Below are 17791 nucleotides of genomic sequence, written 5' to 3'. Positions count from 1 at the left end.
AAAACAAAAAAAAAAAAAAAACAAAAAACAAAAAACAAAAAAACAAACAAAAAAATCAAACCCACAATACTAAAAAGAAGTATTGTTTAAAGTTACTAATATAACTGCTTTATTTTGATACTATTTTTTTTCTAAAAATATGACAGAACTTATTAGCCTGCATCTCAATCTAAACACATCATTTGCTAACCTTAGGACCATTTGTCTGAGAGTCACCCCTCCACCCCCACTGGCTGCAGAACTTACACTTGACCTGATAAAATCAGAGCAGACGTACCTGAGTTCCTATTAATAAAAAGGGTACATTTGGTGCATATTCCTTAAGTTCCGGTACCCACTCTTCTTTCACATTTTGAAATGAGGCTGGATTGACCACGGAGAAGCATATGAGGAAGACATCAGTCATTGGATAGGATAAAGGCCTCAGACGATCATAGTCTTCCTGAGACAAAAAGAAAAACCTCACTATATTTACATGTCTATAGTTTACTTATATACTTTGCATCATGTAATAAAAAGAGACAAATTCAGGAGTGTCCCACAAATAAAATGTGATGATTCCACTTGTTTTTCTTAATTTTTTTAAAAGCTCTGAAAACCAGTAGAGTAGAAATAATGAGTATCACTAATAAATTCAAAAACTAAGTACAATGTAATGACTAAAGCATTCACTGGAAACATTTTTAACTCAAAAGTCTGCACAAAGACTGGAGGAGAGTGAGATACTTAGTATTACAACGACATACAGGTATTTATTTTGTGTCAAGTTTTTATCACCATGTTCTCTTAGGGATTAATCTTTGTAACAATACAGGTAACCCATCTTGTTTTCCTTTCAAGTAAAAGTGTTCAAAAATGTTTTATTTAAACATTCACCCTATTTATTAGTCACACTTCAATTCTTCACTGAGACCCTCAATTTTTGCTTCCCTTGTTTTCTGGTATTTTAAAAACTGTGTGTGTGTGCACGTGTGCATGTGTGTAAATGGGTGCACGCATGTGAAATTTAAAGACAGAAACATCGGGAGTACATTCACAGAAGCATCCTTTTTCTATCTCCCTTTCCAAATATTTTTGCTTATCTACTCAGCTCTCAGTTCTTTTTCTATGCATGCATCCACCTGCAGCTGTACATATCACACATCTGGACACAAGAGCACGCAATGTGTGTTCTACACCTCCCGCAGCTAGTCTGCCCTGGAGATCTCTCCAAATGCGGGCCATGAGTTCTTCTCAAAGGTATTCATGATGGTTGTTTTAGTCCCTGTGTATCACAAAAGGTAATAAATGTCCTCTTTTGCATGGACTACTTTACGTGACACCAAATTCTGCTTATTCATATTTTAGTGAGGGAACAAAGTCAGGATTCCATTTGTGTCCCTGGCTACATTTGCCTCTGGTTTCAAGGAAAGTTTATTTTGGGGCCTAGGTCTCCTCCCCTCTTAAATAACTTGCTCCACTGTTAGAATAGCACAAATGTGAAACTAAGAATATTCAAAACATCTTCCACTCAATTCCAATGGTACTATTTCTTCCATTTCAGCTTTCTTTTCATGTCATCTTCTGCCATTTTTCTTTTCTTTTTTTTTTTAATTTACTTTTTTTCAGCTTTAATTGAGTTTATTGGTACATTTTAGGGATACAGTACAGTTACATCCATTGTTGGGATCTTGTACCTCTACATGACAAGTCTTGATTCTCATTTTTCCCCTTACCCCTGCCCTCCCTTCACCCCCTCCTCCCCTCTCCATCTACACTTTATTTTTCATCTTTTCATTCTCTCACATTTTTTCTTTTCCCTTTTTACTCTTCCCCTAACCATCCTACCTTCCCTACACCTTTAGGTCCTTTCTTCCCATTTCTAAATGTCAGTAATCTTATTAGAATCTTATGCATTGTTGCAGATTATTCACACCAGGGAAACTATTTGATATTTACACATGTGTGACTTATTTATTTCACTTAGGAGTATATCTTCAATATGTATCCATTTTCCTATGAATGAATCTATTTTCTCATTCTTTATGGCTGAGTAATATTCCATTTTATAGAAAAACCACATCTTCTTTATCCAGTTTCCAATGGATGGGCAAATGGGCTGTTTCCAAGATTTAGCTATTACAAACTGTGCCACTATAAATATGGGTGCACATACTTCTCTGTGATATGATTCTTTTAGTTCTCTTGGAAAGATACCCAGCAGAGGGATGGCTGGGTCAAATGGAACCTCCAGTCCAAGCTCTTTGAGGTATCTCCATATTGATTTCCATAGTGGTTGCACCAGTCTGCACTCCCACCAACAATGGAGAAGGGTTCCTTTCTCCCCACAACCCCGCCAACATTTGTTATTGTGTGATTTCTTGATAGCAGCCATTCTTTGTGGGGTGAGGTGGAATCTCACAGTGTTGTTTTCATCTGCATCTCTCAAATGACCAGTGATGTGGAACATTTTTTCAAATATTTTCTTGCTGCTTTTACTTCTTTGTCTGAGAAATGTCTGTTCATTTCGGATGCCCATTTTTGAATCGGGTCTTTATATTTGGGGGGGGCTGATTGTTTTGAGTTCTTAATACAATTCTCAGCTCAAGCACAGAGCTGCCCCTCAGTATCTGAGGGAGACTGGTTCCAGGACTCTGCAGCTATCAAAATCCACAGATGCCCAAGTTTCTTAGATGAAATAGCACAGCATATGCATAGAACCGCCACACTCCTCCTGTATACTTTCAATCATCTCTAGATTAGACCACCTAGTACAATGTAAATGCTCTGAAATGGCTATTGACTGCATAGCTTAGAAAATAATGAGGGAGGCCTGCACATGTTCAGTACAAATCTATTTTTTCCCCAAATGTTTTCAGCCCACAAATAATTGAATCCATTGACTTGGAAGCTAAGGACATAGACCAAACTCTTGACTTTCCAGGTTAGCTCTTGTATTTTACTGCAATGCTATCAAAAGGCACTCCTATACTGGAGCCATGATTTCTCAGGCAGTGGCTTTCATGGGACAAAAGGGGGAAAGCCACCTCCCAACCTTCTACACCTTTTGTTTTTAATTTTGGGTTTTATGAGACAAGATCTCACTATGTAGTGCAAGCTGGCCTCAAACTCAAGACAATCCTCCTGCCTGAGCCTCCCATGTGCTGTGATTACAGGTGTGCACCACCACGCCCAGCCTAAACCCTTTATTTTAAAAAGTGGAGGCCTGAATTTAATTTTGACTCAAGCTATGCCCTGGCATTAAGGACCTATTCATGAGGAAATCAAGTAGAGTAGGTATGGAACATATGTTACACCCTGGTCAGTTACTACAAAAGGACTATTATCCAAAAAACACATTTTGAAAACTCAGTTTGTGCGTTAAGTAGTGTGATCAGGTACACTGAATATGGTTTCCATATTTTACTCCCTATTTCAAACTGCAAGTCCATTGGAGAATCAAAGAAGCAGTATTAAACCTCAGCATTCTACCAAGCAGCTCTATGCTTCTGAGCAAACTGCACTTGGCCTGGTCTGCGGTTGGGGAGTTCTCATTAAAACTCACTCCTCACCAGATTTAGGTTTCCAGTGTTCACAGAAATGGAAGCAGGGATGCTGTTCTAGAGGATTATGAGGAATAAATGAAATAATACAACTGAAGTACTCAGCATTGCACCTGGCACATGAAAGAAGCTGTCCACTGCTTTAACATGAATTCTTTCTCCCATGAGAAGCTGAATCTCTTCCTCCACAAACCCAGGCAGAATCCCATGAGTTCCACACATTCCTGGCTTTGTATCGCCCTCCAACTACAACTAGAGCAACTCCCGTAGTGAGAAATAAAAATCTTCTGCATTCCCAACAAAACACATAAACTGAGGTCTCTTGAGGGCAGTATAATTGTCAGATTATTAAAAAGAGAATGATATATTATCACTGCAGTAATTAGTCATTTTGGAATTGAACAGCCTTAAGACTTTGAAAGAGAATGAAAAAAATTTTGTATCTTTTCAAGAATGCCACGTAAGATACTGTAATGAAAATTTTACTTTTCAAGCAAATTTACCTCATTAGGGAAATAGAATTGTACATTCTTTCTCCAGGGCGATATGACAAGAAATTTAAAGTAGGTGAATTCAAAGTTGTCTAGAAATTCTTGATATTAATAAAAATATTCCACAGAATATAAATCTGTTCTATAGATTTCTTTCATAAGCACAGTGAATCCTGATTTTTCTCAGTGAGGAACACATGGGCACGGGGGCACAAAAGACCAAGTCATTTCTAGGTACTGTATTTGTTAAACTGCTTGTTCTGTTAGAATAATTAAATATGGGGAAACTGAGGTTATAAAACAAACAAACAACAACAAAGTAAGTAGGGTTAGAACTCTTTAGAAAGAAATGTTACTTCATCAGTCCAAGCTACCTAAAGTGAATTCCTCCCTGTCACTTTTGGCTAAATAATTAGCAGTTGTTATAAGAATGAGACCTTTCTGCTTCCATTTAGCCTAAGTAATTAGAAGTCTAATAATAGATAGCAAATTAAAAAATAAATTATCCTTTGTGCACACTGTACTTGGCATCACATAAAAATGTTTATACTCACTGCACCACATCTTGAGTGAACTTAATGTGGAATATTGGATTTGGTAATAAACAGGTGGAAATTTTAGATTGTGTCCTCTAAAGTATATAATTTAAATCGGACAACACTAAGAAAGTTAAATGTGATGTAAACGCCCTTATTTTTAAATAACCACTTATCAAAGTTACACCTTTTTCCAGCCAACTCTCCAGTGTCCTCCTAATTAACAAACCAATATATATTTTAGTTCAAATTTTAAAAATAGGTATTTAAACATTTAACTAGATCATTCTCAAGAGTGCAGAAAAGTATATTAGAGACAATTACCTGACATCAAACCCATGAAAAACATGCTGAGTTTGGTCAACAGGATTTCGGACTGGGAAGTAAATCCTTTGACTTTGTAGCAACTGGATAGGTAACAGAGGAGTCAATTTTTAAGCGTGTTCTGATAGCTTAGTGATTAAGCCAGTCTCTATTACTGTCGAGAATTCTTGATCTGTGACAACCATAATCCTTAAAAGTATCACACACTTATTATCTGACAAGAATTGCAAATAAGAGACCAAAGAAATGTGCCTGAGAGGGAATAAAATTTTCTGGAGCAACAGGGACACACAACAGATGCACAGCGGCCACAGACACCTGTTGATGTCTGGCTCTGCCTGCGGGGCCCACAAGCCTCGCTGCGTATTCACTAAGCTTGTCTCATCTTGCGGACCTGGGTGCTCCCTCCCACTTTACTTGTCTTTATTTAAAATGCTTGTGTATGTTTATTTAAAATAAATACCCCTGGGCTGGGTGGTTCTGCCGCCTGCCTCTTGCAAGCATAGGGGCCCGAGTTTGGAGTTCGATCCCTGGTGCCAAAATAAACAAAAACCCTATACTTACCTGTATTTTACAAAAAACCATGCACACTGGACAAGCTAGCCCTGGCAGATCTCGTCAGCCGGCATGCTGTCACACATTGGCCACTTAAAAGCCATCAGAAAAGATTTACTGAGAGATATTATGCTGCATGGAAGATGTTCACATACACACACATAAAAGACATAACTGTATACGTTGGAACTCACAGTTTAGTTGGGAATTCAAGACATAAGGAGAAAGAAAGTCATATACAATGAGGGAGATTGAAATGGAAGTTGGAGCAGATAAACAGATCAATGGTTAATCCAGGAAACATTAAAATACTACTAGGTACATGGAACAGTGCTGTAATCATCAGAGGCATGAAGGAAGGCCAGAATTCAAATACTTAATTTATCAAACACTCTGCAAACATTTACCAAGCTCTCCAGTAATAATGTTAGTATATTAAAAATAAGGCAACGAGCACAAATGAACAAAAGTACCCACAAGATGCCTGTGAACCTTTCTAGGGCTTTGCAGACCAGAGAGCCATCACCTAGAGGAGGAGGAGGAGGAGGAACTGTGAAATATGCATAAGCTTAGCACTGATGAGGAGAAATTCTGATGGGTAGGGAAATGATCACAGTCTCTGACCTTCAGAAGTTCGTAAGACAGACAAGATGTATCCAAACCTGCTATTAAATGTCAGAATGTGGTACATTCAAAAGCGGTAATTAGTGGACACTAAGAAAAGACTGCTTAAGAGGCATCTGAGCGGGCCTTACACAATGGACATACATAAGCAATGTGGCCTTGGTTAAGTCCCTTATTTCTTGGAGCCTTACCTTTTCTGTTTATAAACTGGGCAGGTATCAGTGACAAGTGCTTTGAAAACCAGAGGTACTATAAGAATGAGTTGCACTCCCAAATAACCCAGGATGTTATTCTGATTTAGGAAATAGCCATTTACCAACACCTACAAGAATTTCCCTCTATCTAAACCTCAAATAAGAAAATGTGGGACCACAACTGAGTAGCTGTTTCATTAGCGAGCCTCGGCCATCCAAAGTCTACAACAGCTGCCGATTACACTCAGAAATATACAAAATTCTGACAACTAAGTCAGAATGTCCTGACAGCTGGTGACTTTGTGGTATAAGAAACAGCAACTCTCTGCCACTTCCTAGGGCACCATAGTAATTTCCATCTGAAACATCTGTTTCTAGTGAGAAGCCCAAAATAGGAACCAGGTCTGGCTTTTGAACAGCCAGCCCTCAAAGGGTGCTATGCGAAGGCAAGAGGACACAAGAAGAATGAAAGTGTTCTAACACCATCATAGACATTTCTGTAGTAATTCTGGGCAATCAGTTATGAAAACTTACTTCTTTTGGGTAATCATTTTTCCACCTTTAAGTTCATTTTATATTTAACATTGTGAAATGAAAATACCACTTTTCACCTCCTTAAAAATAACTCTAGAACTGGGAGAATAACTCAGTGGTAGGGCACTTGAATGCCCCGAGTCTGATCCCAGCACCACTACAATGTTAATCCCCCTGGCCAAAAACCAGCTGTTTTTCAGAGAAGTTGGGTTGAATCTCTTTGGGGATCATTCTGATAAATTTGGTTGGAAGTTCTCATTAGTGATGAGTTCACTGGATTTGCCTACCATTTGCCTACTACTGAACTAAAGGGAGTTTGGGAAGGAAAAATATTTTTTTGAAGTGCTATGTATTTCTAGGAGGTAAATGCTTTTCAAAAACTGTTCACTTACTTGGTCTTTTCTTCTTATATTTTTAAATCTTCATTTGAGTTGTGAAATGGGATTTATAGGTCATGAGCCTGATTGACTCTTTTTTTTTTATTGAGTTTATTGGTACATTTTAGGTTTATAGTACAGTTACATTCATTACTGGGATCTTGTACCTTTACATGACAGGTCTTGGTTCTCATTTTTTCCCCTTTTCCCTACCCTCCCTTCATCCCCTCCTCAATAAAAGAATTCTTGAAGATTTAGTTTCTAACTTTCAGCAACTGTCATCTTCATGCAGATTTTTTTTATTTTTTTATTTTTATTTTTTGGTACCAGGGATCAAACTCAGGACCTTGCACTTGTGGGGCAGACAGCAATACCACTAAGCTAAATCCCCGGCCCTTCATGAAATTTTTAATAAGCCAGTCTCCCCCTTAATTTAACAATTATTTAGGAGCTCGGGACCCAAACCATGAGCTTTTTTCCATTACTATTTTCCTTTTGGCTGCCTGGCTGACCCTAAGTGCTGTTTGGATTAGCTGGGAGAAAAGAAGAGAAATACACAGCCAGTGAGAAGACTGGCTTTGCCATGAGCCTACCACAACTCCATGGACCAGCACTTCCTCATCTCTAAAAAGGGGAAGCCTGAACCAGCAGACAGCTTCCTCTCACGCAGAAAAGTCTCAAAGTAACTTTTTACCCTAGGAGCATCTCTAGTAACAGATTTAATGTGGGAGGATGTTTAAACTCCTGGATAAATCTCAAGTCTTAGGATTCTGTTTTATCTAAGCTGACCCCACAAGGCAGAGGATCAAGACGCAGCTAAATATGGGCCTCAGGCAAGCTTCATTTCCCCATCTGTGAAGTGAGAGTAAATATAGCAGACACATGTTGAGAGAAAAGAGAGCTGGTCAAGTGCTTTGAGCTCTTCTAGAACACAAGTCTGACTTTCCAAAAAAAGATAAGCCACAGCTTCAGAGCCATCACTGTTTCTTTTATGCACAGTGAGGTGACTCCCTTGGTTCAAAAGAATGTAGAGCTCAAATTCTACATTGTAGAGAGCTATAATTACAAGTCTATTTCACTAAAACAGAGGCTAGCTGGCCTAAGGAGGTAAAAGGCAGGTCACACATCCACAGTACATACTCTTTCCTAACTTCATGGCACAGATTTCAAGTTGATGGAACAGTCATTCACGCATTCATTCATCTGTGCCAACAAGTGTACTGGTACTGAGGTACTGAGCACGGTGGATACACTGGCGGAAACCAGACAAAGACCCTACCCGCCTGCAGCTTAGTGTGTACTGGGCAGTGGGGCGGGTAGCTCTCAGCCAGGCAGTATGACTGTGTCTAGGGGACATGCTGGAAATGTGGGAGGTGCTTCTGATTATCAAAATGAACAGGAAAACGCTACTAGTATTTTGGGGATGGAAACTAGACTGATACAAAACCTGTACAATGAAAAGTACATGGGGCCCCATGTGACAGTTGAGTATCCTGCTACGTAAAACCTTTCTAAAATTACACAAATCTACTACCTGACTCGACTGAATATATGAACACAAAATGTTTTTCTAAGCATGATTTTAATAAATTTTCTAGGAAGGTAATCTCAGTCCAAATAGGAGGCTGTACTTTGTTTTGTCTAAAACATCCTAGGAGTTGCTTATGCTCATAAAAAAATTCTGTAACATGTGCAATGTTACTGTTAGTATCTGAATCACCCATAAAACACAGCCATGTCATTCAATATTTACGACTGTTGCATTCACAGTAATTCTACCTGTAGATACAGGTACATAATGACTACTACTTCACTGTAATTTCTTGAATATTCAGCTCTGGGATTTTAGGAATACTGAAATAAATCTTTTTAGGGAATTACTTTTCCTTTGTTTGTTTCTCTTTCATATTACTGCTAGGATGTTCTACTGGTTTAAAATTATGTGCCTAGAGGTGGTATTACCTACAGGATTCATTTGAGGATTAGTAAAAAGGGGAGAGTCTGATACAGCTGAGGTACTAAGTCAGACTAAATTAGGACCAAAATGAACATACCTGCAAATTGGGACAGGTGCTCTGAAGGAAAAGAGCCAGGTACACCTCGAGAAAAATGAGGAAAACCAGCTTCAGTATAGCCAGTCAGGAAAGCCCTTACTGAGGGGACAGCCTCCGGCCTGAGACCTGAAGGAAGGTTTAGGGGGCCAGATACAGGACAGAGTGAACAAAGCCGCAAAGCAAAGGAATGTCATTAATGGTGAGACAAGGGAATCACATAATTGGACTTTTAAAAAAGGTGACTCAGGCTTCTCTGAGGAGGACAAACTGTGGGGGTGGGGGGCCTTAGAGGAGTATAACAAGAGCCATGAGAGAGACCTGGGGCACAAGAAATGGTGACTAAGTGGAAGCAGCTAGAGAAATGGTGGCTTCTACATCTATGCTGGAAGTAGACCCAGGCTCAGGTGATGGGCTGGACATGAGGCAAAGAAATAGTTGGGGTTCTGGTTTGTGCAGCTGGGCAGAGAGTGTCTTTCGAGGAAGCCTGAGAAGTAAATTAAGGAGAAAACTGGAGTCTGACTTCAGACCTGTTAAGTCACGATGTCAAGTAGGTACTCAGAGAAGCTTTCTAGCTCTGAGTTCCAGACTCAGGTCTTTACTCAGTGCCTACTTCTGGCTGAACAAGAACATCTCAAGATTCTGTATTTCTGAACTAACATCACATCTTCCCTTCTGTGTGCTGGCTCAATAAAAGATTCCAACACCCAATCAGTCTGTCCAAGCCAGAAACCCCCAAGTCCTCAGTAGCAACCCCAAGTGCATGTAGTGTGTCAGCCCCTAACCCAAACAACACATCCAACTCATCCCTGTCCCTCTTCACTAGCTGTCCCTCTGGCTAGCTCCCTCATCCCTGTCCCTCTGACTAGCTCCTACTCATCTTGTAGGCTTTGGTCTAGAAATCACGTTGTCCAACGGATCTCACCTGAACCCCTTATTCAGATCAAGCATTCCCACGTTCTGTAGTTGGACAGCACTATGCTTCTCCTGCTCCATTTCAGACACTGTCCTGTATGTGCCTCTTTTCTTATCTGCATCCTCCTCAGGACTCCCTGCAGGCAGGGCCTAGTCTTCAAGGCCTGGCTGACGCTACCTGCTTATTAAACACTTGCTGAATACATGAATGTTACACGGGGGAAGGAAGAATTGAAAAATGAAGCTGCAGCCAGGTCACAGGAGGCACATCAGCTTCAACTCAGGAGAAAGCAGATCAAGTGCCTGAATTCTCAAGTGACAGACTAATTCACAGGTTACTGTTGTCATTTCAGTGAGCAATCGGAGAGGTTCCAGCAATCAGGGCTGTTTTTTTGTACAAATCGGTCCAATCACCTGCTTGGATATAGCGTGGGGTCCAAACCCACTGTACCATGAACACTCAATCTGACAGCCTCACATGGAGACACTTTCTGCATCTCAGTTCTCACCATGCCTTTTTTTCACTGTTTTGACATTTATTTTACTCATGTATGGAGGACACTGTTGACTGTCTACCCAACATCTTTGTACTTCCTCTACCTGTCTAAAGCCCAGATGTAGTTCAGAGGCCACCCTCTCTTAGCCCTGGGCAGCCGAACCCCACACCTAAGCCAATCAGTGAGTTCCATTCCTCGCCCCTGCTACTCCCATGGACATTGGTTCTGGGGTGGGTGCCCACAGTAAGAACTGTCCAATGAGAATGAAACATTCCTGAGATGTTCCTGCCTCTTCTGCTGGGTCTGCCCCTCCTGCCCCTCTCAGCAAGTAAGGACTACTGCTGCACCTCATGTACACTGGTCAGGATGCCCTGTACACGGGTCCATGTCATGTGCTTTGATACCACCAGCGTGTATTCACAGCTTGGTCACAGAATCGGTACCTATTTCTAGGACCAGCGATGAAAGTACCAACTCTGACACTTCCACCAGGGCAGCCCTACCATCCGCTCAGCACTTGGCTCACAGCTTGCTCATGGACAAACACACCTGCAACCAAGCAGTGAAGGGAAGACTCCAGCAACTGGGAACAGACAGCCCTCTGTACCTCTGATCTCTGCTTCCAAGGAGTCAACAAACCCTAAGTGGAAAATGCTCATACAAACACAGACATGCATCTGTACTGAACATGTATAGACTTTTTCTTGTTGCTATTCCCTAAACACCACAGCAAAACAATTATTTACATAGCATTTACACTGGATTAGGAATTATACATAATCTAGAGGTGATACGGAGGATGTGTGTATGTTACCTGCAAACAGACACCATTTTATTTAAGGGACTCGAGCATCCATGGATCAGAATATCTGAGAGGTCCTGGATCCAATCTCCTGAGCACACAGAAGGACACTTTGATTAAGTATGAGGTGTTGCTTTTCTCTATGTCCATCTGAGGCAGCCAAATTGCATGGGGGAGTTAAACTATGACTAACAAACCCTTTTGGAATCTAGAGACTTAAACCACACACCATGGCAAGGCAGACAAGTGCAATCTGCCATCTGAGGAAGAGGGAGGCTTCTCAGTCAGAGGCAAAATCAGGACATCCTAACATGTCTTATAAACATGCTTGCCTGGAACAGACCCTGTCAACATTCATACAGTTGCTGCTGGGTTGATGAAAATGTTTTAGAACGAAACAGAGGTGGTGGATGCATATAATTGTGAATGAACTAATCACCACTGGATTGTATACTTAAGAGATGCTTAAATTTGCTGGGCGTGATGGCACATGCCTAGAATTCCTGTAACTTTGGAGGATGAAGCAGGGGGATCATAAGTGTGAGCCCAGACTGGGTGACTTGGCCAGATCCTGGCTTGAAATAAAAAATAAAAGGGATGAGGATGAGGATATAGCTTAGTACAAGGCCCTAGGTTCAATCCCCATTACCCCCCCCCACAAAGATTAAATTTCTACCTCAACTTTCAAAGTTACATATAGGTACACTAGTACACAAAGGTGTGACTTGGCAGGTACCCCCGGCCACAGGCACAGGCACAGGCACTTCCACAGACTTCTCTGCAAACCCAGAGACCTGACTACCGCAGAATCACCTGCACCGTACTGACACCCGGGCCTGCACGAATCACAGTCACAACTGCTATACTGTTAAGCAGGGCTCATCCTCTTGGCCTATGTTGGATCCACCAGCTTCCCTGCCCATCCTGAATCACTCCCTTCTGCTCCTCCTTGCCTGCTTCGGCCTTTTTAACTATAGAAGGTCCCTGAAGAACTCCTGTGGCCTGGAACAATAAACCCTATGGCATCACTATGGCCCAGTTCAACCCTCAGCCCCAGGGAGTGTCTGGTTCCCACTTCTACACAAGCCCAGACCACCCAGCTGGACCTTCACCAGCCCAGGACACAAGCCATCTCCTGCTTGGTTAATAAGGAAACTTCTCCTGAGAAGTTTCAACCAGGCAGTGTATCACAGGTTGACACAGACACTCTGAGTCAAAGCCAGACCTGCTAGCTGTGTAGCCTTGTGCCAGTCACTTGCCTTGCCTCTTTCTTTCACCTACCAAAAAGGCTGCAGACAGATCTTTCCCTTTGGGTGCCAGGAAGAGTAAAGGAGCTGAGGTACAAAAGGCACTTGGCCCATACAGTAGCTATTTGCTGAAAACCACACCCACTCAGGAGTGTTCATTCTCTGTTCAGTTTCAGATTTGGGGCAAAGGAATAAATGGGCAGAAAATGAGGACTGGGGATGAAACTGATCTTGAGAAGAAGACATGGTGGTTTAAATGAGTGCATATGTTTACATGCCCACATAGGAAATAGCTAAAACTTGGAAGCAGCCCAACTGCCCATCAACAGGAGACTGGATAAGTAAAATCTGTTTTTTAAAAAAATAAAATGGAGTACTACTCAGCCATAAAGAATGAGAAACTAGAGACATTTATAGCTAAATGGATGCACATCGAGGCCATACTCTTAAGTGAAATAAATAGGACACATGTGTAAATACTGAATAGTTTCTCTAGTGTGAGAAACTGAGAGTGTAAATAAAGACCGAAAGTTATAATAGGTAATATGAAATAGGAAGAAAAGGGGCAAAGCAGAAGGGGAAATGGGAGGGGCAGGGGAAAAGAAAGATGGGAATGGAATTAACATGAGAAAAAGAAAAAATGGAAACAAAGTCTTTGTAAATAGGGAGGGGTAGAGGGATTAAAGGGAGGGCAGGAGAATGGGAAAAAAATAAGAATCAAGATGGATTATGTAAAGGTGCAAATTTCCAATGATGAATATCATTACACTGTATACCTTAAATGTACTAATAAAGTTACTTAATTAAAAAAAAATAGACTGACATTCCTAAAAAATGTGTTCAAGGGCCAGGGATTGAGCTCAGAGGCACTGTGTCTGCCTCGCAAGCACAAGGTCCTGAGTTTGATCCCCAGTGTGGCCAAAAAAAATGTGTTCAAGTAACAATGGACAATGAGCCCTGGGATGTGAAGAATCATGGCACACTTGGCTCTGGTGCAGCCACCAAGTCCTCCCTGGCCCATGCTGTACACAGCCAGGGCAGTTTTCGGCAGCTGACTGTAAAATACAGGCTGGACACTCACTTGCACTAGCATCTTCTGTGTTCCAAAAAGCTCAACCACTCCCAGAGCTGCATTTCCCACACAGAAAATCCTGGTCAGGAAGATTCATGACATCAGCCAAAGCAAACCAAGGGCCAGAGAAATAAAATCAAACGAAATTAATACTCCGGGTAGCAAGGAAACAAGAACTACCACAAAACGCGATCAGAGAAGCACCAGATAAACTGTGCTTTCAATATGCAGTTGTTTCAGGCCAGCTCTTTTTGGTAGATTGTCTGTCATAAAGCCCTTGAAGGCAGTGATGGGTCAGGTGTACCCATCCCCTCCTCGCTTCAAAGCCGTGCACGCAGCAGGGGAGCCCAGGCACTGGGTAAGGTGGTGAGGAAATCTTCCCAGAGCAGCTGGGCCTATAGGGATGGACTCAAAGTTCAAGATTGCAGCCTACACCATAGCCAAATTGCACAGGAGGCTATGAACTTCCAGATCTGAACCTGGCCCTGTGTTAGCCACAAACTGAGCTCCTTGGTCATCAGTGTCTGCAGTCTATCACTGAAGTCTATGTACTGTGTGCTGCATGGATAACCAAATGGTAGAGGTCTTCCTTGAGGAGCCACTGGTCAGGCTAGGGTATAGCTCAGTGGTAAAGTGTTAAGCATGTACAAAGCCTTTGGCACAACCTCCAGCACTATAGAAATAAAGTAAAATAAAGCAAATAAATAAAAAGCCACTGGCTTACTAAGGAATCTGGCGAGATCTGGGCAGCAGGGTGAAGTCACAAGACAGTGGGATGCAGATGTGGAACTAAAAGACTGGCCTAAGGCCTAGGGCTGCCACATGTATGACCTTACTGGGGTCTTTTCAGTATCTGAGCCTATTTGCTCATCAATTAAAAAGCCAGGCTGGGCGTGGTGGCAGATGCCTGTAATCCCAGCACTCAGGATGCTGAGGCAGGAGGATCGCTGAGTTTGAGACCAGTCTAGGCTACATAGTGAGTTCCAGGTCAATCTCAACCACATAGTGAGACCCTGTCTCCAAAAAAATAAAAGCCAGGGGGAGGGGCAGATAATACTATGAACTCAAAAAAGTCACTGCTATGATTAAATGGGATAACCAGATCCAAAGAAGACCTAGAATATGGATTAATGACCTGAGACCACAGTGCTAAGTGCCACAGGAATTTAGAGTGCAGAGAAGATGTCCACTCTTGAGGACTAGAAAAGGCTAAGGGCACATGGAGAAATCTCCTAATGTGCTTGCTACCTCCCTCCCAGCACCAGTTTAGAGACATCACTGGCTCGCCACCGTACCCTTCAGAAAGTCCAAACTCATTAGGCTAGTGCTCCAGGTCACCCACAACTGGCACTAAGCTCCTTCGCCAACCTTGGCTTCAACAGCTTCCCTTATGCCACCCACTGTTGCCAAAATGGATGCAGCCTGCTCCACACCCACCCTCAAATTCTCCTGCACACCTCCTTCTGTGTTTTCCTCTAGCTTGGAAGTCACAGTCCTGCCTGGACCCCTCTCTACCCCAAACCCATACAACCATGCCATCTCCTCACCTAGGAAATGGGTCAGGCCACCTCCCAATGTCACTGACACTGCAGGTATAATTAATGTATGGGATGAGGGTACCTAACCTTTTGAGATAAGGCTGTATTTTGAGAATTACACATTGACATCAAATCATAGTTACTCGTGACCCGCAGTGTGGGTTATGCTAAGATGACTGACACATGTGAAAACACCCAAATATAACCAAGGTAAGTGAAATGCAACTGAAGAAAGGTGTAACCTAATAGACTATGTTTTGAGTTGTCTGAAAAACATGTCACCTGAAGTGTTAAAATCCATGCAGACCTTACACAGAGTCCAGCAAAGTCCCGATTGCATAATTGAATCACGGGTATCTATCCAGCTCTGCCCAATGGTAGACATACAGTCTGGTCCCTACAGAGCAGGGCTTGCACATGGAAGGAAAGGCCATTTTTCTAGGACCCAGAGAAATAAAACTCCAAGACATCCAACTCCTTTTCCTACAAAACCTGAGTGCCAAGCAAGATTCTTACTCTCTTTTCCCCCAGGAATACTAAGACAGCCACTGAGAAGAGAAGCTATACTGTAACTGTGTTCTTCATATTTATGTTTCGAATTATAAAATGGGGAAGACTCCAGTTAAATCCCAGCTGCCTGAACACATGCATTTATCTTGGATGGCTCCAAAATCCTCTAATATGTACCATGATATTTTTTAAAAGGTATAAAGCCACAAGGACAAAACAAATGAGAAAGGTGACAACAGCAACAAAATTTTATAAACCAAAGGCAAAAGAAAAGGGAAGTGACTTAGTAGACCCAGGGAGCAGATCCTGAGTCAGCAATGAGGTAAGTTAAGCCCAGCTTAGGCCACACAACAAGGGTCTGAGTTTCCCAACCCTAGTGAAAAGCAAAGGATATTTATTCTCTAGAAAGGGCAAAAGAGAGGATGCCTGGGTGGGAGGTGTCTTAGTCACTTTCCTAGTGGCTGGGACAAAATACTTCACACCTAAAACCTAACAGAGGAGAGGCTTATTTTGGCTCACATTTTATAAGCTTCAGTCTTTGCACGGTCAGGTGGCTCCAGGCAGAAACCACATGGTAGAAGGGTCTGGCAGAGGAACAATGCTCACCTCATGGTGGCCAGGAAGCAGAGTGAAGGGCAGAGAGGCTGAGAGGGAGATACACCCTTCCATGTCACACCCCCAGAGACTGGCCTCTTCTAACAAGGCCTATGTCCCAACAAGAAGCCAGCGGTGGCACCTCCATAATCCAGTCACCTTCCATAATCCCCTGCTTCTGAGCACATGAGGCTTTTGGGATGGGGAATCTAGATATAAACTATAACAGGAGGACACCAGGCCTGGCTGCAGATACTGAACCACTGAAAACTGAGGCCCCATCCCGCTTCCTCCATCTCCTTCAAAGGATACCATGAGTCCCGCAAAAGCCCTCCTCAAACAGAAGAGGGAAGATTATTTTCTGGGAAATATAACCAGTCCAAGAGGAAGGACTAAGAGGAATTGACCTTGCAGATTCCCTGGTGAAAAGGCTTACAAATCACAGTAAAACAGTTCTCAACTGGGGTGGGGGAAAGCATGGGGTGGTACTGCCTCAAAGGACATTTGGTAATGTCTGGAGATATTTTTTATTGTAACAACTGATGAAAGGGTGCTAATGGCATCTAGTGTAAGAGGCCAGGGATGCTATAAACATCCTATAGTATACAAGACAGGTTCCTATAATAAAGAACAGTCCAGCCCAAAACGTCCACAGTGTTGAGTGGAGAAACCCTGACTTCCAGGGAACACCAGAGTCCACCAGCCCACTCCCTTCTGGATCTGCACATGCTGGGTGTCAAATTGCCCTTCATGAATAAATGCCATATTATAGATCAAAATGCAAGCCTATGCAAGAAGACAAAAAAAATTTTGAAAGAATCACAAGACAGAGAAATAAGCAAACAAGGTCCACTCATAAAAGATGAAAATGTATGTACAAGAGACCACTCTTGAAAAAACACAGACACTGGACTTAATGGAATCTAAGGAATCCCAAGGAAAAGACTTGAATTAGCTAGATTCAGTCATTCTATAAAGTACACAGAAGCCTCCTCTATCTACAAAATATGCATCCCAAGACTTGAAAGATATCTGACATTTTGAATAATATCGAGCCCTATATATACTATGTTTTTCCTATACACTGATATCTATGATAAAGTTTAATTTAGAAATTAGGCATGGTAACCAGTAATACAATAGAACAATTATAACAATATACTGGAATTTTAAAAAACTTTGAAGGACTACCATTACTATCCTCAGAGAAATTACAGGAGATATTCCACCAAAACACAAACCAAAGAAAACCTAGAAAAGACTATGGACCGGGAAAGGAACATTAAAAATAGAATCATATTTTAGCCAGACATGGTGGTATACATGTGTAATCCCAGCTACTCAAGAGGATAAGGCAGAAGGATTCCAAGTTTGGGGCCAGCCTGGGC

The 17791-nt window shown here is 41.9% G+C and overlaps 1 protein-coding gene across 1 annotated transcript in view; it reads right to left on the bottom strand.

Annotated features, from left to right (window-relative positions):
• The window catches only part of Rhoq (ras homolog family member Q), a 38892-nt gene that overhangs the window by 6387 nt on the left and 14714 nt on the right, over positions 1–17791 (bottom strand). Inside the window, exon 4 of the mRNA XM_010615898.3 lies at positions 278–442. Coding sequence (XP_010614200.1) covers positions 278–442 — 165 coding nt within the window. The remainder of the gene's footprint in view (positions 1–277; positions 443–17791) is intronic.

The sequence above is a fragment of the Fukomys damarensis genome, unplaced genomic scaffold, assembly GCF_012274545.1.
Source record: "Fukomys damarensis isolate Sample0158 unplaced genomic scaffold, DMR_v1.0_HiC HiC_scaffold_2, whole genome shotgun sequence".
Lineage (NCBI taxonomy): Eukaryota > Metazoa > Chordata > Mammalia > Rodentia > Bathyergidae > Fukomys > Fukomys damarensis.
Note: the sequence above shows the minus strand (reverse complement) of the source record. Positions and strands in the feature narration are given on the sequence as shown.